The sequence below is a fragment of the Paralichthys olivaceus genome, chromosome 4 (assembly GCF_024713975.1).
Source record: "Paralichthys olivaceus isolate ysfri-2021 chromosome 4, ASM2471397v2, whole genome shotgun sequence".
Lineage (NCBI taxonomy): Eukaryota > Metazoa > Chordata > Actinopteri > Pleuronectiformes > Paralichthyidae > Paralichthys > Paralichthys olivaceus.
In genome coordinates, this window is record NC_091096.1 from 10614394 (window position 1) to 10638168 (window position 23775).

At 40.7% G+C, this 23775-nt stretch overlaps 3 protein-coding genes across 5 annotated transcripts in view; 2 read left to right on the top strand and 1 right to left on the bottom strand.

Moving 5' to 3' along the window:
- rnf180a (ring finger protein 180a) overlaps positions 1–5785 on the top strand; it is a 57372-nt gene extending 51587 nt beyond the window's left edge. Inside the window, exons 3-5 of the mRNA XM_020102688.2 lie at positions 2378–2615; positions 3502–3627; positions 4281–5785. Of these exons, the coding sequence (XP_019958247.2) occupies positions 2378–2615; positions 3502–3627; positions 4281–4486 (570 nt within the window). The 3' untranslated portion in view covers positions 4487–5785. The remainder of the gene's footprint in view (positions 1–2377; positions 2616–3501; positions 3628–4280) is intronic.
- A 689-nt stretch (positions 5786–6474) lies between these two features.
- On the top strand, positions 6475–14004 carry rgs7bpa (regulator of G protein signaling 7 binding protein a). 3 transcript variants are annotated; one of them, XM_069523655.1, is made up of 7 exons: positions 6475–7557; positions 7870–8054; positions 8427–8593; positions 11375–11505; positions 12083–12227; positions 12774–12844; positions 12988–14004. In XM_069523655.1, the coding sequence occupies exons 1-7, from the start codon at positions 7404–7406 to the stop codon at positions 13077–13079; spliced, it is 945 nt and encodes a 314-aa protein (XP_069379756.1). In that variant the 5' UTR covers positions 6475–7403; the 3' UTR covers positions 13080–14004. The 3 variants fall into 3 exon arrangements, with proteins under 3 accessions (XP_069379756.1, XP_069379757.1, XP_069379758.1); XM_069523656.1 differs by lacking the exon at positions 7870–8054 and having other exon boundaries at positions 6480–7557; XM_069523657.1 differs by lacking the exon at positions 6475–7557 and having other exon boundaries at positions 7928–7948.
- Positions 14005–15991: 1987 nt separating this feature from the next.
- c7a (complement component 7a) lies at positions 15992–23139 on the bottom strand. The gene is made up of 18 exons (XM_020102745.2): positions 23037–23139; positions 22806–22855; positions 22615–22693; positions 22309–22450; positions 22074–22218; positions 21837–21975; positions 21050–21193; positions 20733–20976; positions 19829–19942; positions 19574–19740; positions 19224–19452; positions 18792–18963; positions 18602–18689; positions 17998–18130; positions 17568–17756; positions 17302–17401; positions 17020–17207; positions 15992–16928 (listed from the first exon to the last, which is right to left on the bottom strand). The coding sequence occupies exons 1-18, from the start codon at positions 23040–23042 to the stop codon at positions 16744–16746; spliced, it is 2514 nt and encodes an 837-aa protein (XP_019958304.2). The 5' UTR covers positions 23043–23139; the 3' UTR covers positions 15992–16743.
- Between the last annotated feature and the right edge of the window lie 636 nt (positions 23140–23775).

Sequence of the window (23775 nt, forward strand, 5' to 3'; positions counted from 1 at the left end):
TTTATGTACGTATATACCATCGTAACCAAGACAAAGCTGCCATGTTACAGTGCATGTAACCAGGGGAGAGCCTCAGTGCCCAATATAACTTGAGATCCACGTGTTCTGGAGTCTCTCCTGTGTTAATGACACACCTTGGGAGGCAGGGCTGGTGTGACAAGGAGGTCCCTGGAGCTCCCCCTGGGTGAGAGAGTGGTAATTACTCTGCATGCACCCCCAGGCTTTCTCAAATCTGGAGCTTCAGACAAAGCTCCCCAGGGATGTGCTGACACAGGTCCGCGGATGAATTGGGGGGGGGGACCCCGGCTACTGTTCTCAAAACGAGTTCTGGTACATCCTCTCATGTGAGTTCAGGTTGGGATTTGGGTGGAGGAGCATTTGGGAGAAATGTCACGATGAAGATGCTGAACAGAGGAGAGACATTTGAGCGGTGGGGCTGGAAGATGAATTTTGCTGCATGAACATCTAACTAGATTAAAATAAGAGACGATTGTCCATGTGCAGTGTAAAGAAAATGTTTTTTTATCTAACAGAACTGCGTGACCTCTGGAAGACCTACGATAGATTGCTCAAGAATAACAATATCCTGAGCTGCGCTGCCTCTGATTCTGTGAAGTGGATGGGGTTTGAACTTCAGGTTCAGGTTGCTCTCTGTGCTGGTGCTGTTCAGTAAGATGTGAGAAAATGAAGTTGGGCGCTTCACTCCACTTAACTCACACCTGACACACCCGTCGTCTCACACATATTATTCTGCTGTACAGGCAGGTGTCAAAGACGCTATCAGACACTCTGATAGCGTACCAAGAACAAAAAAAATCATTTTCACATAGATTAACTTGCAACTGGAACTGCAATGACATGTAGTGTTAATGTATAATTAAAACTCATGTCCGGTTTGTTCTCCTTTGTTTTGTCATGTATCTCAGAAGCTCTATATGTAGAAATGACACTTGCACCAGGAGCTTGTGTCAGAGATCAGGTTTAAACTCTGAGCCAAACACACTGAACCCTCAATGGTAAACTTAATTTAATTAACTTTGAGTATGCTTCATGTGCATGGTGGTCATCAATGGAGCTCCCAAACTCACCATGGAAATATATGAATAAAGTGTCGAGCTTCCCTTTTAATCCAGTGGAGCTAGAAACTTGAATTATGATAATGCTCACATACTTAAACCAAAAAATGGCAGCAGCAGTGAAAGACTCCTGAGTTACACCACAGCACCAGCCGGCCTCACTCACAAATATCTCATAATATCCAATATGATCTGTGAACTAGGGATGTTCCATCAGTGCGAACAATCACACCATGAGAAATGATTATTCATCCATCAGTGTCTTAATGCATCTGAAGATTCACACTGTTTTTTTAAGTATCGTGCAGGGGAACGGACAGTCGTCTGAATGTCTCAGTTTTAAGAGGACAGACGAGATTTTATACCGAGGTGAGATCCTTGTTATAATGATGAATGATTGATCAGAACAGAGTTCATGTGAGCAAAAACAAACCCCAACAAACTAATGTCCAACAAGGATTTGAATTGTCGTCCAATTGGAATGAGCTTTAGTGTGTGTTTGATATCAGACAGCTTCTCCAGGCTCGGCAGGAGGGGGTGGGAACAAGAGAAACTCAGGATTTGTTGATGAAAACCTGCCAGTGAGCAGGTTGGGTTCACACAAGTCATCTGAGTGTCTGGACCAGAAAATCCAGATTTTCCCTCATCTCAGGATTAAAGGTTCAGTGTGTAAGATTTAGATGAAAGGGATCTATTGGCAGAAATTTAACTAGAATAATCCTCATGAAGTTTTCACTAGTTCATTTCATCTAAATTGTATGAATTGTAGTTTTCTTTACCCCAGAAAAGACCCTTTATATTTAAATACTTTATATTTACATCGAGGGGACCCTCTCTACGGAGGCCGCCATGTTTTTTTACAGTAGTCCAGACTGGACAAACTAAGCACCTTTTGAGTTTTTATGACAACTAAAGGCTACCACAGGTTCTTTTTCATGTTTGGAAGGAGAGGGTGAGATGAAGGGTGTTCAGCTGCAACATGAAATTTTGTGCTCAAAATGAAACCTTGGATTTAAATTGAATAGAATTGTGAAGTTGGAGAAAAGATTTAAAAAAGAGGTTCAGTTAAAAACGCTCTTATTCTCATCAAATCTCTTTTCAGAAATAATATTTGAGTTTCCTATTGTGACGCTAATCCAATTTGAATCTCATCCAAAACATGAAAAAATGATGACTTGCACATGAACATGTGCGCGTGTGAATGTATGCACATAAATATTAATCTGCATGAGGAGGAGCTCTGCAGTCATGCAAGGAGACATTTGTTCACAAACATGGATGCTTCTCCCCTCTGTGCCCAGAGTTCCACAGGAAACCCGTCCAGCAGCAGCAGCGAGGACGACGAGGATGTGAGCGCTGGGGACAGAGAAGGTTATATCTGCGCTGTGTGTTTGGATGTGTACTTCAGCCCCTACATGTGCACCCCCTGCAACCACGTCTTCTGTGAACCCTGTCTGAGGACGCTGGCTAAGAACAGTCCCACCAACACTCCCTGCCCCCTCTGCAGAACCGTCATCACGCACGTCTTCTTCCAGAAGGGTGAGCTAAAGGGCAATAAGGACTTACTCTTCCTACTTATGAATAAAAACTGCCAGTAAAATGTATATTTAAAAAGAACCCCACCATGACTCAGTAGCATTACTTTCATATGAACATAATGTTAGAAAAGACATAATTATGTGTATCTGCAGCTTGATGACGTGTAAGCTGCATGTGTGCAGAGGGCCCAGCTGCACACGTCCCACAGGGAGCACGGTAGACTTTTAGTTCAGCTCCGACCAGATGAGTAACACTGAGAAGACAGTGTCGAACACAAACTGAACATTTTCATTCAGTGCTTTCTGACAGAAACAAGAAGCTCTATTTCAGGAAAACATATTAATGTGAATTAAATGAATGCCTTATACTGTTTAAACAAGACAACACAATACTGTATTAATATGTGCACTTTCATGCTGCATGCAGATATGCATATTTTATGAAACCTCATGATCACTGCACACTGATTACATGGGACGGAGTCTGATTTGGTCAAACCCATGAATGAGTAATGAAGTTCTGTGATTCACGCTGACCTACTTCTGGACTTGTGCAGGAGGAGAAAGTGAGCGGCAGAGACTCGGCTGTGGCCATAAAAAGACGAGAGTGGCCGCGGTTACGAGAACTGCAGACACACTGAGGACTCTTGTTGGTGATTAGGTGACAAGGATGGTAGATTGCATTCTTGTTTTGATTACCAAAGCCAAGGTCACACTGAGACAGAACAAGGAGAAAATGAGGGAGTCGAGTGCTGCTTCATCTGCTGCTTCTTTTCTTTCTTTCTTATTGAATACAATGAGTAAATCAAACATTATCTCCCCAGTGTGAAAACAAGAGAAGGCATGACTGAGATGTTCCTAAGTTTGTCTCTTTGTCTTTCTCACAGAGCTGAACCAAACGGCCAGAACATTCTTCCCAAAGGAATACCTTTCCAGGAAACAAAATTTTCAGAAAGCAAGTTGTGCCAAGTGGCCTTTACCGAGCTGCAGGAAACTGTTCCGCATCTTCGGAGGCAAGTTTTTAAATACTGTTGTATTACCTATGTACAACTACAGATCACTTTCTTCAAAAGACTGTGGCTCTACTCTCTTTGTGTCTGAATAAATGACCACAACCAACAAAACCTCAAAAGGCACTTAATGTTCTAAAATGAATAAGCCACTGTAACATCCCAAATAATACACATTTCATATAATTTAGATTTTATACATTTTAAATCATCCACACTTTTTAAGTATAAATAATCAAAACATTTGTCATTGCTCACTGTAAATATTCCTACCAGGGTCTTTTAAATAGATTCATGGACTTTTAGGAACTTAAATTGCTGCAGGGTGATTATCCAAACATCAAACTGTTCAAAAACAAATTCTAACAACTGTGACTTTCAGCAAGAAATGGCTCAATGTTTCATATTTAAAATGATCTTCAGTGTTTAAACTTTGCTTTATGTCATTATTTGCCCAATTTCCCTGAAATATGACAGAGCACATTAGCTTAGCATCTTTAATAGTAACCTCCCACTCTTTTCTTGTCAATATTGGAATCCATTGTCACAGACATGTCACTAACTTTTTGACAGTGTGCTCTCATCATGTTTTTTGGTGGAATGTCATTTTAATGAAAAACCATCGGATGAGTTTCTTCATTTGTCGTCCAAACCAGGTTTCCAGAGACAGCCCAGTCCCAACGCCAGACGCCAGTTCTCCCGTGGAGGAGGCTATCGTCTGGATGCTCTGGACTTTGAGGACGACTCTGGAGGCTGGCGCTTTGACATGGACATGGTCATCATCTACATCTATTCAGTCAACTGGGTCATCGGCTTCTTCATATTCTGCTTCCTCTGCTACCTCTTCTTCCCGTCTTTTTGAGACTGGAAACAGTGACGGAGCAGATCAGAAAGAGAGAGGCTATAATGAAGACTCTCAAGGACGAGGGTAAAGTAAGGTTAAAGGATATATATGCAGTATGTGTATATGTACACTGTGCGTAGGTATTGATTTCAAGCAGGTGGGATGGTGTGGTGGAGGGAAAACAACAGTGTACCAGCTTGTTGTCTCTCATTAATAAATGATTGAAATGGGGAAGTGGTGTAGAGGCTGTTTGGAATGTCCTCTGTTCTCTGTCTTCACATGATGCTCATGTAATATATGTTGCACAACATGTCCGTCCCTGTAGACGATGGAAGCAAGTTAATATCACAGTCTCTTAGTTGCAGTGTTTTACTTTACACTCAAATGAAGCTTTTCTTAATTAGCAGCGCGGCCAAAGGAACTGAACCGACAGTGACATATTCATTTCTATAAATTTAAATTTGAATTGAATTATATGGTAGTTATAATTATAACTAATTTCTCTAATAGTGTAGCGGTGCTGTCATTAAAACTCAGAACATAAAAGTGAATATCCCCATGGTATTACCGTAATGTTTAATAAAAATATTAATACCTAAACCTCAATATTACAAAAAGAAACAGAGGACTAACATGACTAAGCACTTTTTGGCTGAATGTTCATGTTATTGCAGAGTCAGTAACCAACATTTTGCAATGTGGTGGGAATTTTCGCCATTTGTTTGCTGTTTTATGAAATTTGCGTTCCAGTTCTTCACCATACATCACATCCTTACTTTATTTTACTACTAAAATATTTGTTAATGGCAAATCATCTTAATTTTTGTAAATAATATCAAAAGTGTACATCCTTAGCTGAGGAGGAGCTAACAAAATACATATATGTTAAAACATTTAACATGAACCCATTGTATATTTGTTTTAAATATGAACCATCAAATAAGTTGTAAATGAATACATTTAATACAATGATAAATGATAACATTTTGTTTTAAAAAAAAGTGTGTTTAGAGTCATGTGAGCTACTGAGTCAGGTGAAGGGGTCTGATTTGTTGACAATTGGGAGCTGTTGTTGGACTGCCTATAAATAATGGCACCTGCGACATAAAGTAGTTCTAGATATTCAGTATTTGTGTTGATTCTATGGAAAGAACTTTGTCCTTTGTGGAAGTTTCATGATGAGATGTTCAAGGTTTCAGTGAAAGAGTTTGGGCTATTTGGGGAAAAAGGAGATTTCATTTTGCAATTTAACACTGATTATTGTGTGTTTATTAAAAGTGAATGGACATATTTGGAATAAAAGCCATTCAAGATGAATCCACTGGTTTACTAAGAAACCATGTTTACAGTGAGATTATTCACTAAAAGAATCTGCTTCATTTTATTACTGTGTGCATCTTTGTGATAATGTGTGAATGCTGCTGTGGGCGTGTGTCTAAAATATACTTTGATGGCTTTTATAAATCTATTTTTGCGTTCACATTTAAAAAGTAATGTATACACTGCAATGGACCAATTCTATTCAAAACATCTTTCACATGCTCTCAGAACAAATACCCCAGAGCTGTTTATGGAGAAGTAAAAATGTACTTAATGTACTTACATCCCAACACTGCATAAAACACCCCTGTAAACAACTATAAATGCATTAAAGCCACTGTGAACTACACTGGTCTATAGCATATTGATAAGAGATAAAGATAATAACAAATAAATGTGTACTATTGTGCCAGTGGTAATCGATGGGTGACCGAAGCCAAGTTTATGTGAAAAGTATTTCAGCAACAAGGCAACAAAGGGTTTTTACATAAAATATTAAAAGCGTTATGACAAATTTTAATAGCACCCAGAGACATTACAAAAAAGAAGCATTTCAAAAGAAATTCGAACATAGAGAGTAAACGATAAGAAATAAAAGAGTGAGAGTAACAGTATGAAATGAGTAATGTTTGATTTAATCAACAGGAAAGTGTTGCAGCAGATCTGTAGTTCTCTGGGAGCTTGTTGTACATGGAGAAGTATAATGAACTGCACATTAACATCGGTACTGTGGTATTCATGTAATTGTACTTCTTCTCTGGGTGGAGACAGGGGCTCAGTACATGTCAGCAGCTCTCATGCAGCTTGAGGCGGGGGTCTGACTTGATGGGCCTGATTAGTATTCCGTCCTTTGGGTGCGCAGTGTTTCCAGCCACAGAGCCACGTCAGGCCTGCAGCGGCTGCTCGTCTCCTCCAAGGTTAGAACCAGGCCCCGCCGAGGAGCTGGAGAAACCCGGAGCTGAATCCACAGCGAGACACCAGGATCCAAGTTCTGTCTTTTTCTGTGGTGGGGACATTGCGCTTTTCTCCGGCTGCACAGAGGCGGCGAGGAGGCTGTGCGTCAGCGGGGACATCGGCAGCGTTGTTTCGGCTGTGCTGCGAAGAAAAAGATCGTTATCGCCCCGTCTTTACATTCGTGCTTAATGGAAACGCGCAATCACAAGAAATGGCTGCATCTGGAGAATATCCTTGAATGCGATCGTCTCCTCCCGACATCGGCGCGTCAGAGGCGACACCTCAGCTAGCTGGAGCCCTGGGTCTGGGTGTGAATCTCCACTGTGCACCGTGTGCTGCTGGAGTGAAGGTGACTCGCGCCCCGTCGCAGTGGAGGCAATGCGGAGAGGAGTCGCAGGCGCTCATCCGGCACTTTCTCTGCGCTCCGAGGCTCGTCCGGGATCAGGTCCGCTCCTCCTCACGCACTAGAGGGGAGGAAGGCGCACACATACGACACAATAATCGAGGTAGTATAGAGGGGAAGGTGAATCGTTGAGGGGAAGGTGAACACTCAGGTGCAGGGGTGGTGTAGAGAAAGTGGTGGAGTTTGGAGGAGAGAGGAGGGAGGGTTGGATCGGACAGAACCCGTTCCGTACTAGGGCTGTTTTGTTAGTGGGTGTGTATGCATGAGTTCTGCATCGAATGGGCGCAAAAACCGCCCCAGATCCGCCGGGAACATCTTCCAGATCGGCAAGCCTCCGCACCGAGAGCCAGAGAGGAGGGAGAGCACGGAGAGTACCCGCAAAGCCCAGCGCGCCGTGGCCGACTGCAGGATGGTAGGTCTGCGACACGTCAGTGCCTCAGATAAAGATGTTATTACCCCGCAGCTTTCTTTCTTTGTGCCACAGGACGCTCAGCTGTCCCGCACATGCAGGATAGACAGGCTGCAAAAAAAAAAAAAAAGACTTTAACCACGTCCAGCCTAAAAATAGCTCTGTGCATCTGCGTTGCTTTGTCGAAGCCAAACTGATAATTTGCATTTACATGGTGATTTATTTATTGTTTTCAAATTTGCCTGAATGTAGCAGACGATCCACGGAGGTGCATGTGTTCGTGATCATGGCAACAGATGTCCTGTGTTTTGACAGATGCAGGCAGCAGTGATCATATGTGTGCAGCCTGCTTCACCCTGTCAGACATCAGCGACATCATGGAGACTCGCTGCTCGTATGTACCTCGATACAGCAGGACGCTCTGCAGGAGGGATTACACGAGATATTTGTGCACCAGGCGCAAGACCTGCAGGCTGCATGTGCAAATATCAGAACTCAGCGTAATGGCACCAACGTCCAATATTTATACAGTTGAAAAGATCAGTTCACGCATGCACGCTGACTTTGCAGACTGTTTGATGCATCACGTTTTTTCAGCACAATTCTGCATGTGTGCAATGTTGCAAGTTTTGAAATAAAACCTCTACTGGAGCAAATCCCCGTGCACCTGCAGATCAGTTACACTTGTGGTGCACAGACAGAAAACAGAACAAGGCTGGATGTGTTGTGCTGCTCTCGACTGGTTTTTAATGCTGAAAAGTTAATTGCAAAAAAAAAACATCTACTGCAATGACCAGAAGCCACGTTCCAGTTCAAGTGTATTTTGCTTTAATTGAGTGACGTGTTGTTTGTGTGACTCGATCCTCTCACAGATCGTCCAGGAGTTCAATACACTCGTGGCTCTGTACCGTGAACTGGTCATCTCCATTGGCGAGATCACTGTGGACTGTCCGTCTCTGCGGGCCGAGATGCTCAAGACCAGGACTAAAGGCTGCGAGATGGCGAGAGCGGCTCATCACAGCCTCTCCTTGATATCTGGGTGAGTTTGGCACAGCCGCTGTGCGCGGTGCTGCAGGTGAACACTTCTCTGCGCCTGAGCAAAGTTCCAAAAGTTGTTAATTTGATCTCTAACGTGCACGAGCATTCACACTTTTAGGCACAGGCAAACTTCGGAAATCAAGTGTCTGTGAGAGTGAAACTATAGTGAGTGTGAAGGAGTGAAGGGAAAGAGACTGAACACGAGTTGAGCTTTTAAAAACCGTGACATCTGTAATTGCTGCAGAGGTCAGCTCTAACAGGAAGCGATCACAACAACAACACATTGCAACTGACCACGTCCCATTAGCCGGCACTCAAACGTTAATGCACAAAGTGGAATGGAAGTAGAAGATAATAGTATCAATAATGTGGAGACAATGATCTTTTTTGGATTGTTGCTTTCAGTGTATTGTGAGAGTCTCTCACTGTGTGTGTGTGTGTGTGTGTGTGTGTGTGTGTGTGTGTGTGTGTGTGTGTGTGTGTGTGTGTGTGTGTGTGTGTGTGCTTGCAACACTGCAGCAACAATGGATGTACTATTGTTTTGCAGTGTTTTCACAAATCTTTTTTTCCAGCGTTAACCAAATATCCCATAAAGATGTGCAGTTGTTTCACTCTCATCCAGAGGAAGGTTTCTACTCTAAAGTGCATTCAAGTGGTTGGTTTATGATAAATGTCTATTTTTGGTGAAAGAAGTTATAGAAGCCAGACGTGTTTGCATTGAGCACAACATCTCCTGCACGTTGGTGCCAGTAGAAGAAGAGCAGAGTGAGGCCGGGGATTTAAAGTTCCTCAGCAGGGACAAACTTATACTTTAAAAACGTTGGACAGAGAGAAACCAGTGGAGGGGGGGGTTGAGGATTTGTGCAATGCTATAGCTGCCAAACCAGCCAGGCACTGTTGCAACAGCAGCAGCCTCAGGTTGACTCCAGCTGTGCAATAAAAAACTACAGTTGGAGAAAATGCTGCCGAGCATTAAATTATTTTAATGATATTTCTTATTAGGATGAGTTTGTATCTGCTCTCCGCTCTGCTCTGTAACCTATTTCCTGACTCAATAATGAATCCACTTGTTTTATCTTACAGTGATGCAAGAATGCACATCCTTCACTGTCTTTACATGCATGACAAAATCTTTCCATTTAATATGTGGAGGCTTTGAGCTGCATGTGCGTGACGTTCTCATATGGTTCGTAAGTTTGACTGCTGCATATTCCGTGGCACGCAGAGGCACGCATCACACAGCATCCACTGAGGAGGGGCAGCTGCTTTTTATACAAAAGCTTTAGTTACATCTTTAAAGTTTAAATCTGTAGAAAATCAGTTGAGTTTACTGTGCAGAACTTTTATACTTCACACTGTTTTCTTAATATATGGCTCATAATTACACAGCAACTTAATTATATTGTCCCTTCAATACAATACATTTCTCCTGTGCTTGAATTTCCCACTGCCTTAGTGTCAGAGTTGCTATAGCAGCTTCACAGAGATCTCAGCATCGACATCGTTATCATAATCCTCCCCACCACGTACCCTAAAAACATCTGTAAAAGCTGCACTGTCTCCACAACTAGACGCAGAGCTTGAGTTAGACAGCACAGGTCGCTCCCCTTTAATCGAATAACGCCAGTGTGTCAGAATGGTGAGAGTGATGCAGGGCCTCTCTGACGTGCTCCAGGAAAGATGATAAGCAGGATAGCGTTGATGGCAGCTGTGCTTTAGTGACTGTAGACGGCAGCACTGGGACGAAACTGGGATGTGGAAGGGAAAGCTTTGCCGTCAGACGAGGGAAACGCAACAGCAGGATCTGTGTGAAAAAATATTTGTACCAGGTGCAAGTTTCGCACCTTTTGTCGCTGTCACTTTCCCAATGTGATATCACACCTGCTGACTATCACCTGCTGGAGTTTCCCCTTGAACACCAGATTTATATGATTGTGAAGCAACTGTGGTGTCTCACAAAAGCCAGTGATGGGTTCTGGGTAAATAAAATAATATTCGGATGCAGTTTACATTCTTCCTCAGTGCAGTTTATCTATAGATTCTCACAGTAACAGACGGGAGATGCAGCAGTAACACAAGTAGTGAATTAAAGTTACAGAAACTATTTTATAGAAGCAGATCACTCATCATTATGGCAAACGCAGCTCTGGAAGTTTTCATTTTGTTGGAGGTTCAGGCTGTTGATCATATCAATAAAATAAAAAAAACAGACATTCAAACTTACCAGGACTTGTCATGATATATATGTTTTGATATTTATAAGATAACCATATAAGATATTATAATATATAAGATCTTTCAAAATAAAAGCATTCTTGTGACAGTTTTGGTTGGCTCTGTGAGTCTTGATGTAAAAGATGCACAATTCTAAAAGTTGGACGTCAGTAAATGTTTTCACTGTTTTACTTTCCCTTTAAACAGACAAGACAATATCAATTAATAATAATAAAAATAAATAATAATTACTTCTCATAATAAACAATAATTATCAATCTGGTAGAGTATTTAAGGAATCATTCATTTTGCTGAATTTTACAGATTTTTGCTCTTTTTTATTTCACACGCTCTAGAAGGATTAAGCTGAACATTACTCCCTTGAGTGGAGTTGCTACCAGTCAAGTAACTGGAGCTTAATGAGGCTAAACTCAAACACAGAGACACAAAGAGGTGATCTATGAATCTCTGGGTAATACATAAAGTCAAACCTTTTTCCAAACATTGTAATCCTAATTCTGTCCATTGTGTGCTGCATCGCCAAGTTTGTCACTGTGTTCTGTTTCAGGCCGGAGGACGGGGAGATCCACCCTGAGATCTGTCGACTCTTCATCCAGCTGCAGTGCTGTCTGGAGATGTACATCACAGAGATGCTCAAATCTGTCTGCTTGTTGGGATCCCTGCAGCTCCACAGGAAAGGTGAAAACATGAAGAATTACTGATTTTAAATAGCATCGCTATAGATTTGGAAGAGTTTGTGCAATTTTTTTTTAAATACACTGTTTTGTTTCTAAATTAAAAAGAGAAAAAAAGAAACAAACCAACACTTAAATGTATGAACGTCATTAACGTCACATTATTCCTGTGATGCCACGAGCAGTCTGCTCCACAACCTGAATTTGTGAGACTATATAAACCAGCAGTGCGGGGCGTCATGGTGCTGTGACGGGCGTCATGGTTGCCCCGCAGCAAGAAGGTTACAGTTAAAATCCCGACTGGGCTCTTTCAGTGTGGAGGTTACATGTCCTCCCTGAGGTTGTGTGGGTTTTCTCCGGGTATTCCAGCTTCTTCCCACAATCCAAAAACATGCAGGTCAGAGACTCTAAATTGACAGTAGGTGTGAATGGGTGTTAGGGGCTATATGTGGACCTCGCAACCCACTGGTGACCTTTAGTTTACTGATTTTAGGAGTAATATGAGGTCGGCTCTTTTCTTCTGTTGTGAACGCTGCAGTGGCGACACATGTTTAAAACGAGCTGCTCCATGTGTGCTTTAGGTAAGGAGTCCTGCGGCCCTCCTGGGGTCGACAGTAAGATCGAGGAGAGCTCAGACATCCCCATCCTGGAGGACACGTCTTCCTCCCCCACTGACTGTCCTCAGCTCTGCTGGCTGGTGGCTAATGACATAGAAAACATTGAAAAGTAAGTAGGGAAAAGAGTTTGTTTTGTCTCTCTGTGTGTTGTGTGCATTTGTTTGTTAAGGTGTGAATTGTTGTACAAGGTTATATTCATATATCATAAACAGGCAGCGCTTCAGTCTTTAGAATACACACGTCGGTAAAACTGTTTATTTGTTTCACAAATTAAATTTCAAAATAACCGATGTAGATGTTGTTGAATAGTTGATCTAGCTGATGCACTCACAGCTGGATTTGTTAAAGATTTGTTTTTTGAAGATATAACAGTTTGACACTGATCAAACATCTTATCAACAATTAACAGCATGCATCTGAAAATGACTCGATAAACAGTTTGTTTTTCAACAGTTTATGAAATGACTGCACTTGTTAGAGCAGACAAAATATGTAATGCATTGTGGTTGTTTTTAGGAATTCTTTCTGAATACCAGAATAAAACATTGAAATGATAAAAATGTAATTATTTGTTATCATATTGAAGTGTGTGTGTGTGTGTGTGTGTGTGTGTGTGTGTGTGTGTGTGTGTGTGTGTGTGTGTGTGTTATTGCAGAGACATGAGGGAGATGAAGAACCTCCTCAGTAAACTCAGGGAGACAATGCCTTTACCACTGAAGAACCAAGGTAAGAGAGAGGCCCAGTGCTTCCTTCACCTTCACCGTCTTACACACAAGTTAGCACACACACTCTAGCATCACAGAGCGATGACACTCTTACATAGTAAAATATAATAAACCTAAAACCAGCCTCCCTGTGTTGTGTTGCAGATGACAGCAGTTTGCTGAACCTGACTCCCTACCCACTGGTCCGACAGAGGAAGAGGAGGTTCTTTGGGCTCTGTTGCCTGGTAACCAGCTAAGGGGCCCCGCCTTCGTGGGTAGGAGGCGGCCACAAAGACACCATTACCCACTGTCCTTCACCACTTGTGTCTCCCACCAATCTATTACTGCCATTTTCAAATATATTGTCTCTTTCTCTCTCTTTTTTTTTTTTTTTAAAGGCTACCCATTTTATAATTTTATTTTGTAATACAAAGAAGAATTGTAACTGCAATGTGATGAAAACAAAAGTCATGAACTTATATTTTAAGATATTTTGAAACTGATTTTTCTTGTTCAGTGTATAAGAGAATGAGAGATCCATGTTCAATCACTTCCACAAATCTGAGAGAGTGAAGTGAGGATACACGTTATAAAAAGGGAATATAACTGTTCGTTTTTGTCAGAAATAATGTGATTCGTTATGAATTCGACGCCATCTGAGATTTGACAAAGGTGTTCGCAAATTTCCGCCTTTGTCACTCTGAGGTGAGAACACGGGTTTGTGCAGAGTAAGTTTGTCGTGTGTCACAGTCTCTATTTTCTGTTTCTGGCTGTTTTTTCTCCTCAATGTACTTAATTTAGTCTTCCATAAACCAAGAACCTGTACCCAACTTTAACTTTCCAGCTTTGAAACAGAATATATGATACAATACTCAAAAAGAAAACTTCTTTGCACACAATATCTATCTATAAACCGAGACATTAGACTTGTATATACACATACTCTTTACGCAACGCGGTTGGAATTATTTTCAAAGTTGAAGTTGGTTCGCGAAGAGTCTTTTGGTTGAGATGAGCAGGGAGGGTCTCCTTGTGTCTGAGTCAATCAGTGCAGACACAGGGCAGGCAGCATGGCTCTTGCTTGTTAATGATAGTGATCGGTGTTTAGGGCACGGTGAAGGTACAGTAGTCCAAGCTGATATAGGTCATTTTACATTGTTAATAAAACTTTTGTTATTGAAATCCAATGTTTCTCTTTGTAAGCTCCTGAATTGTCCACTGGGTGGAGACAAACCACCAGAAGACTAATTGAGGCTTGGATAAACTGGGATTATATCATTATACCTCACACAGGAATGAGTCGGTCGCTTACTTTTGCATCTGGAATTACATTTTTTATTTTCAGGGAAGGAAACACGTCATGGCTGATCAGCGGTTGACACGGTTTCACTCATAAATCCTTATGAAAGTCAGATCAGTAGTGGCAGATATAACCTCCATCTCAATTCAATTTGTACAATTGAGATGAAACACACTAGGGTTATTTTATTTCATATATATTTGTATATATTATTTAATATAAATAAATCTCTTTCACTTAAACCTTTAATGCTTTTGGTGTCAGGTAAAGGATGTAACACAGAATGGAGACGCTTTGACATATTTCAGTGGCTAAACATAAACTGACTATCGTATTTTCCTTATTATTTTGAGATCTTTGGAATGAATGGGATTTTGAACACACTGGGAGCAAGAGCCTGAATGTTTCTCTCTCTCTCTCTCTCTCTCTCTCAGATGAGAAAAAGCCCTTCTGTTTGTCAGTTTGTGTGTATCACCCCGTTACTGAGGGATGCACATCTGCCACTGAAGCATTTTGTTGTGATGGGGGCAAAATCAAGTAGCTGGCGTCTTCACACAGTTTCACAGGCTGGTTCAAACACTGCAGACACATGCTCTCACAAAGTAAGAGCGCAGTGAGGCAAAGGCAGGAACACACAGGCAGCTGAGTCTGGTTTAGTAAGAAGAGGACGTTTTGAAATGGACCATCTCAGTCCAAAACATCTACTCTCAGACACTATAATGAGAGACATTGACACAACTGAGCCATATCTTTGTCTTTTGTTCATGCAACTCAAACAGTATCGAACATTGTAAGAAATTAAGATGATTTACAACCAGTGGCGAGATGTAACAAAGTTCATTTATCTGCACTTTACATTAGATTTTTATATTTTTAATCTAAAAAGTTTGTTTTCCTCTCAAAAAATGTAAAAAGAGACTGTTGACTGAAACACATTTCTGTATTTGAAGAAAAAAAATGCAATTAATCAGCATATTTCTTGTCAGTTGTCAGGTGGCTCAACTGAGAATCAAAAGATTACTATAACAACTATAACAATATATTAGTACAAAGAATAAAAAGGGCTGGAAATGAGCATAATTGTTTCCCTTTAAAGTCAGCAAATGGTTGACAAATGTAATGTTAATTATTGTAATGATTGCTAATGAATACCTGGCCAATAGAATTAACTATAAAACAAACCACAACATAATAATGTGTTAGGCAGTGTAGACACTTCAATCTACTTTCTAGATTTTGCTTTTTTTTAGGAAAAATAAATATATATATATATATATATATCTTTACAAATGCCCCATTTTTTTATGGCAAATACTGTTTAAAATAATTAAAAAACAATAATTTCTGATTTAACTAATGAGACGTGTTTAGACACATTATTCTGAACACAAAATATGTTTTACACATAGACTGTATATAAAGGTTTTACATCTATATTGAAAAGACCTTTTTAGAGGTTTAAGTAGATTTTCACGTTTTTTTCTTTGTGGGTTCTTTTTCACTTTTACTTCACTACATGTTTCAACAAAATATGTGTACTTTCTCCTCCGCTACATAGTTTTTTTTATATTTTAGAAGTAACCAATAACAAGGGAGGAACTGGTCCACTGATGGGCAGGTAACAGTAGACCCCGCCTTCTGTAGCCGCAGCATCACTGGTGAAGAAACAGTGCACAAGTACTTTTACTTTAACTACTTAGTTTTAGTCAAATAGAAAAGTTAATGTGGTACTTTTACCTTTACTTGAGTATATTTTTGTCTATTTATATGTCCTTTTACCTAAGTAAAATATTTGAGTACTTCCCCACTGTTTATAATAAACTAAAGGCGACAGCATCTGCTGAAGTAATCAAACTTGTGGAGGCAAAGTTCTTCAAATGTGAATAAGATGTTTATTGAAGTAAATAGATCTGAGTTCATCTGAAAATCAACCACCTGACAACAAACAATGGAGCCGTTTGAAAGGCTTTAATCTTCACCGAACACAACTTGATCCTAAAGTTCGTGCTCGTTGCAAAAACACCTCCCATCCTGTTTTTCTGGGACATCTTGATGGAATGTGTTCTGGGAAACAAGAGAAGGACCAGGAGAAAGAAAACAGCTGGGAGTGAGCCGCTGCTCACGATGACCTGTTTTTGGCAAAAACAAATGATTTCGCAATATGCATTTCCATGTAGTAGCAAGATATACAACGTTCATGTATATTCATTCTAGAATGTTATATGGTAGATATATCCATTCTGAATGGGTTTTATATAGATCATACAGGCCTCAGACGTCTGCCCCCACACATCACTATGACCAGTATACACTCTGTCTGTACCAATTTCTATAATTATATATGTATTTTCAGTGTTTCTTTTTGGGCAAATCTTTAGTATTATATACTGGATTTGACCAAAAGTACAGTAATGAAAAGGAACTGAACATGGCTGGTGCCTTATTATTTATTTTTTGTTGTGATACATTTATATTTAGTTATATTTAATTGTTAAAAGGGTTAGAAACTAAAAGTTACACTATTAATTCAGTTGACAAATATGAGGAATGTACAACTGATGATTTCTGTTAAAAGGAAGATGCTGATGAGAGGTGGTGAGGTGATCCTTCCTCCTGCATCCTCAGGAAGCGCAGGGCACGATACTGACAACGGACACCTTCTCTCCTTTACATCTCCGGAGTCCTGCCTCACACTCACTCATGGTCTGAGCGGCCGCAGCTGCATCCTCCCCGACACGTACACACACATCTGCTCCTGGGGTTGAGCAATCTGCAGAGTCCCTGCAGACACACTCGTTGGTTTGATCTGTTGGAATGGTGGGAACATGTAGAAAATGAACGAGCGCAGTATATCACTTTAAAATGGGTTGTTTTGTTTACTGGGAATATCGCTATACCTCCACAGGTCTCCCACATGTGACAGTTGGTGCAGCCTGTTGTGTTGCGCTGCGGCAACATGCAGGTGCTGTCTTCTGCCACCGTGACCTCCTTCCCAGCACACTGCAGCGTGTGCATTTGGCACACACTCAGAAGGACTGATTTTGTACTACTCGCATGAGTGTTGGCACACAACTCCAAAGAAGAACTGGGGACAACAAAACACTATCTTTATCAAATACCACCACATGTCATGTCAGTGAAATTTTCAAAAATTCCAAGATGAAGTTTAACAAATGTACCTGCACTCAGAAGGACTTTTACAAACACATCTTCCTCTGGAAAACTTCTCCCACTCTTGACATTGGACCAGTGGAGTTATTTGTGGCTGTTGTTCTCTGGCTGTGGAGTACATGGACATCATTCTTCCACATTGCAGATTGACTCATATTCACACATGCAATAAAAACAATATACAGTAGCTTGTATAGAATCGTAAAGTCAAAGAATACATGACAGGTACATATACAGTTACACAGCAATCCCATATGTGTTATCTGCACCTTACCTGGGCTGCATCGAGCATCTCTTGGGTCGGGTGAAAATCTGTATGAGGGGTCACACATGACTGTTGATTCTCCTATTAGCTGTCGACCCTCTGGACAGGACAAGGTGACTGTTTCCCCTATGCCAAAGTCCGACCTTAAAGGCGAGGCTATGACCCCTTCAGCAAGGGACTCAATCTTACAACTTGAGACTGGGAGAGAAGTTGGAGTTTAGTACGTGGATGGTAAATGTCAACTTTCTATTACACAACATTCATACACTGTGGGCACAGCCGTCAAGGGCAATCTGGGGTTCAGTATCTTGCCCAAGGAAACTTCAGATTGGATTCGGGGATCGACCTTCAACATTTTTAGCCACATCTGCCCAAGATAACAGTGTAATTCATTGTGTTGAATGGTAAACTTTGGCTGTAAAAAAAAAAACACACTCACCTGTGCACAGTCCAGGTCTGGCGGACCAGGTCTGATCTGCTTTGCATTCTATGATGTTGTGACCAACAAGATAGAGACCCGGAGTGCAGGTGTACTCAACCCTGCTGCCCACAAGGTAAACATCCTTGGGGTCCTATGAAAGGTGATGTGAGGAGAAAGTTGATTTAGTTTATTGTAATCAGTCCTGACTTTTGTATAAAAAAAACACCCAAAGAGCGAGAGAAATTAAAATGCTATAATTCAAAAAATTAAAAGTCACTGAGACTGGCTCATTTCACTTTTCAATACATTTGTTAAACCTTTGAATTAAAGCCCCTATTATGCAAAATACCTTTTTAAAATCTTTGAATCTGATCTAATCTCATCTCTTCTGTTCAGATCCTCAAAACTCTCTACATCCATCAACCAGTGTCTCGACCTCCATGGAAGGTTACTATGCAGCCACGTCTCCTTTCAACCTTAATGGCATCACGAGGGGTTTGAGCGCCAACCTCATTTATATCACATCACTTTCATCTCTTATTGTGAACGGCAAGGAATTTGTTTCATTCTTGAATTGAAGTCTGTCCTGACTGAGATCAGTGTGATTTATTTTCATCTTTACCAGGATATAGCCATTTATCAGAGCAGGCGGGGTCCCACACTTCTGTCTCGCTGTGAGAGTTAGGTCGAAGCACTGAGGCTCCATGGTTCTGTGGGAAAACAGAAGGATGCCGTGTAAATTCAGTGTGAACCTCCTCCACTCAATGACTGGCAGTGTCTGATACAGTTTTTACAAAATGCATCGCCCTGACTTTAAATATTGCAGCTGTGGGTTTTCATCCTCAGACGTCTCCGTGGTTTCTCCGATGCAGTGCTGTCCTCCGTTCTGAGGAGTGGGATTACTGCAGGAACGACTCCGCGACCTTCTACCCTGAGAGCTCGATGTCCAGGCTGACCAGCAGGACCATCTACCATGGATCACTCCTGGAGTAAACAAATAAATTACAGTGGTGGGATGGAACAAAGTACATTTACTTCATTACTGTACATGAGTACATTTGGTCATTTATTTGTACTTTCAGTTAAGTAGAAAAGGTAATGAGCTACTTTTACTTGAGTACTTTGTACTTTTACCCTTACTTTAGTACATTTGAGTCTTTATGTACCATTGCTTGAGTAGAAAAGTTAATTTGGTACTTTTACTACAGCAGCAGAAAACAAGGAGTCTGATGTGTAACACTCACCCCACTGACCTTCCACCTCAGCTCCCTGCTCACAGGCCAGCCCAGATGTTCCAGGCTTACAGATACATTTGCACTGGTTTCCTCTCATGACAACCAGGCCATTGTTGTAACAGGGCCGGCAGTGGCAAGCATCACTCTCGGTCAGATACTGTTCTATGGCTCTGTTAAGGTAGAGCCTCTTCACCCCGGCACACTGCACCTCCTTCACCAGCTCCGACAGTGGCCGCAGCTGCCGAAACAAGAGATAAGAGAGTGAAACTGAGGTGACGTGATGTTTGTATTCTTTGATAAGACGACACACTGAAAAAGTAAATCCAACATTATCCTCAAGCTTTTCTCATTTCCTTCACCTTTTGTTTGATGACATTTGGAAATGATCGAACAGAGTCAGCCCAGTTTGAGTACATTTCCCAGTTCCTGCCTGGATCATTGAGCTGCATGTTCTTCAGTGCTGCTATATGTTGGACGCCTCCTCCTTCCACTTCCACTTTTCTGACTGCATTTCCCCTGACACTTCCTGTTTCAGAAAGGTTTATAGAGATGATCAGAGACAACTTTCACCCGCTTTCATGAGCTCAATTGTGTCTGTGGAACAAACATCATACCACTGGATAATGTCTTCTGATTACCACCAGACGTGCAATCCACATGGGTGATGGGGAATATAAGAAACCAACGTTTGGTCCTTACACATTCATTAAAATCCGAGCGTTCAGTCACTGAAAACAACAACAACAACAACAACAACAACAAGTTAACCAAAACTCTTTTGTTTGGAATCAAATAAAGAAAATGTCACCACCACTAATAATTAATTAATGCATTATAATGCATCAGACCACAGTACCTAGAGTTGCATGGACATAATTTACATTTTGAAAAAAACTGGGTTTATTTGACAGTTCAGAGACTGTGAAATTAAATGGTTTCAGATTGTATTTGAAATTAATCCAGAAAGGATTTCCTGAAATCTTTATTATCATTAATGTTTAATGAAACCAATTAGTCAACAGTGATTCTGTTTCACGTGAATTTCAAGATAATTCGTTGTTTAATATATTTCAGAAATCATAAAGTGTGGGGTGTATGATTTTCTGATATATATTTTACATATTATCTTTATACTGTATGTTTTATTACAATTATATATTTATATTTCCTCATGTTCATATTGCATGTTTATCTATACTTTACTGTAACAGATTTTTTTTTACAGTCCTTTTATAACTAATATAAGAATAACTTATCTTATCTTCATATACAGTATAAAAATATTTTGTTTCTCCCAAATTACATTTACTGCGTATTACAAATACATCTCACTTTGTGGTGACAACTACAGGCTAATATAATTTAATGCAGTTAATCCTGTAACCATTAGATATTCGAAAAAAAGATATTTTCATCATGAATATATAAGTATTGTACGGTGGTCTTGACCAAAGAAAACATGGCAGGCTGAATCTGACATAAGTTGATTTTAGCTGCGAATGATTCATGAATCCTCACCCATTCGTTTTTCAGTTTCTTCATCAATGTTGGCGATGACTCTGAAGGATCCTCCGAGGTGTCCCTCAGACAGGTAGTGCGTGCCAAACCTCTCCAAAACCTTCCTGTAGGCAGAGTAGTCGTACACAGAGGGTAGTTTGGCCACTGCCCTCCAGAACTCCTCAGATATTGGAATGTACTGAGGCGCATTACTCTGGAACTGAGCGACTTCTATGTCATTCTTTAAAACCAAAAGGCGGTGGGTCTGTAGGGAGTAGAAAATAAAACGTATTCAGTAAGTATCGTTTTCTACTTTGATACTTGCTGTTCTTACAAACCTGAGTCTGTTCCTCTGTCTCGTGAAAGTCATAGTTGTGGTAACCTGATGTTGTGCCGTACACTTTCTGTCTGTTGACAATGTCCTTTGCATACTCCCATTTACTGCTGAACATCTCATCACTGAAGTCATTCTGCACTTTCACCTGAAAACACAAGTGGACAAAATCTATTTCACATCATTAAGAAAAGCAGAATATGCAACAGAATTTTAAAAAAGAGACAGTTTAACATGTATTTGAACAAAAATATTAATGAAATTAGAAAGTAAGTACCAATTTTGCCCACTAGTGTTGCGTCTGAGTTATGTTTTTAATGCATAGATTCTTGTATTGTGTGCCAGCACCAGAAAAACTGCAGTATTGTTTTGCTCAAAAAATCAGATGAGATCTAATTCACATGTCATTCTTAAACCTTGACGAGTTTAAGAATCAAATGTGAATGAAAAGTGTTGAGTTAAGACGGTGTGACGCCAAGGGGGGGAAGTGATGCTAGCAGGAGCAGCAGGAGCAGGTGGTAGCGTGACTGTCTGTAACTCAAGATCTGAGGGTTGAGACGTCTTGCTACAAAGATTGTGTTTATTTTGGTTGAGTGGCTGTTGTATTAGAACACGTAGCAGCTAAAGATATATCTATTTCCCTCAGCAGCTGGTGGAGACCAAAACAGAACGGGAAGGAGACTGAATTCGTTGGGTTGAAAACAGAAATCTGTGTTGGATACCTTGAAAAAGTAACCGACAGAAGTATCAATATCTATTGTTATTGTAGGTTTTTTTCTGGACAGACTAACCATAAATGTATACTGGAGAGTACTGAGGGGCAGTCGGTACAAAACCATGTGGGCACCACTGAAGATCGTGCGACACTGACCCCCAAAGCTCACTGTGTTGATGACACTGGCCCTCCTTGTACCAGTCACCACATCAAACCTGGACAAGCAATAAAAACATCTCATTGGTTAGTATGTAATACCGGCTTGTGTATACTTACACACGCAAATAGAACTACATCAAGATGTGTCCCTTACCCGAGTCCTAGGAGCTCGATGTTAGGTGGCGGTGCACGATCTGCACATGTAATCCATTTTTGAATTTCACAGACACGTTCGTCGTAAGCATCTCCCCCACAGTCCACTTCTCCGTTACACACCATGGACTGGCTAATGCACATCCCTGTAGGTCAGGAGACTGTCAGACAGACAGCTCACTGGTTGTTACAGAAATGTACAAGCTTACAGAAGTGATCAGAGTTTTTTTTCTAACCCGATAGACAGCGAAACCGGTCTCCACATCCATCCTCTAGAGGGCAGCCTTTTGTGGTTTCACAGGACCTGGTCTGAGTTTGCTCTCCATAGCAGATGTTTCCTCCAAACTGAGCATAGACAGCCCTGACTCGGCTTCTTGTCTATAACCAATCATAAATAATTCATCATCATTGTAGAAGTGTTATATGTTATCTAGCTAAAGTTGGGCTGATCATGGCTGAAACAGAGTGGGCTTGATTTTTAACATTATATAGATGAGGAACAAGTTAGCGAAATAGTTTATTGAGCAACTGATCATCCTGACCTGTAATTTGGTGCAACCATCGCACTCTGACCAGTCATCATAAGGCCCCCACTGGCAATCAATTCTCTGGACACAAAACCTTAAAAATAATATTGAATTCAAATGATTTAAGGAGAAATATTAACTTCAATGGAATCATCATTGATGATGTTGTGCATTGATGAAAAACAGTTAAATGAAAATAAATGTACCCTCTGGGAGTGAACAATAACAGCAACCACTGCAACGCTGTTAGAAGGAACTAAAGAAGAGAAGAGAGCGGGAGATTAAGTAATAAGCTGCTCAAACACAAAGTAAATGTAGGAAAAGCGTTGGACTGAAATCACAGATCAATTATCACAACACTGCAAATTAAATATTTGGAAAAAGTCAGAAAATTGTTTGTTATTTGCCTCCTGTTACTGAGTTACAATCGTGCTTACCTTCATGGTGAGTGAAGTCCAGCAAAGAATATTGAAGAAGCTTTTATGGATTCATGTTATGCAAAGTAAAACCCCTGGAAGGAAATTCCAAATAGGTCATGTCATGCTGTGTGTGTGTGTGTGTGTGTGTGTGTGTGTGTGTGTGTGTGTGTGTGTGTGTGTGTGTTTGTGTGTGTGTGTTTGAGTGTGCAAGTGTGCGAGCGCGTGTGTGGAGTTGCATGGACAATTCAACGCTGTAGGGAAGAGAAAAAAAGTTTTATGGGAACATCTGCCCAAAAGCTTCTCTTGAGCATCATTCTGAAACTGAAAGCTTAAAACCCTCTCTCCTCAATAACATGCTCATCTATTGTATTATTGAGTAAACACAACTTTCTGTCATTACAGGGACATCACTGGTGCAACTTCATCAACAACATTAATTAGTCATTGTCCCATTTAGCAAACATTTATAATATCTTGACCCAGTCAGTGTAACACATTATTATTGATGTTATTAGTTGCTGAGTACCTGGGATTCAGAGCGTGAAAATACTGTCTGTGACAAAGGCTTTTTTCATGACATGACACTGAAATCTAATCAGTGAATATTTGAATATTTGAAGAAATTCCCAAGGCAAGGCAGACTTGATATATCATATTGAAGAGGCCAAAAACACGTTATGTGAGGCAGCCATGACCTTTGACCTGTGATCACCTTAATCCAATCACTTAATCTGTGACTCTAAGTAAACATTTTTGC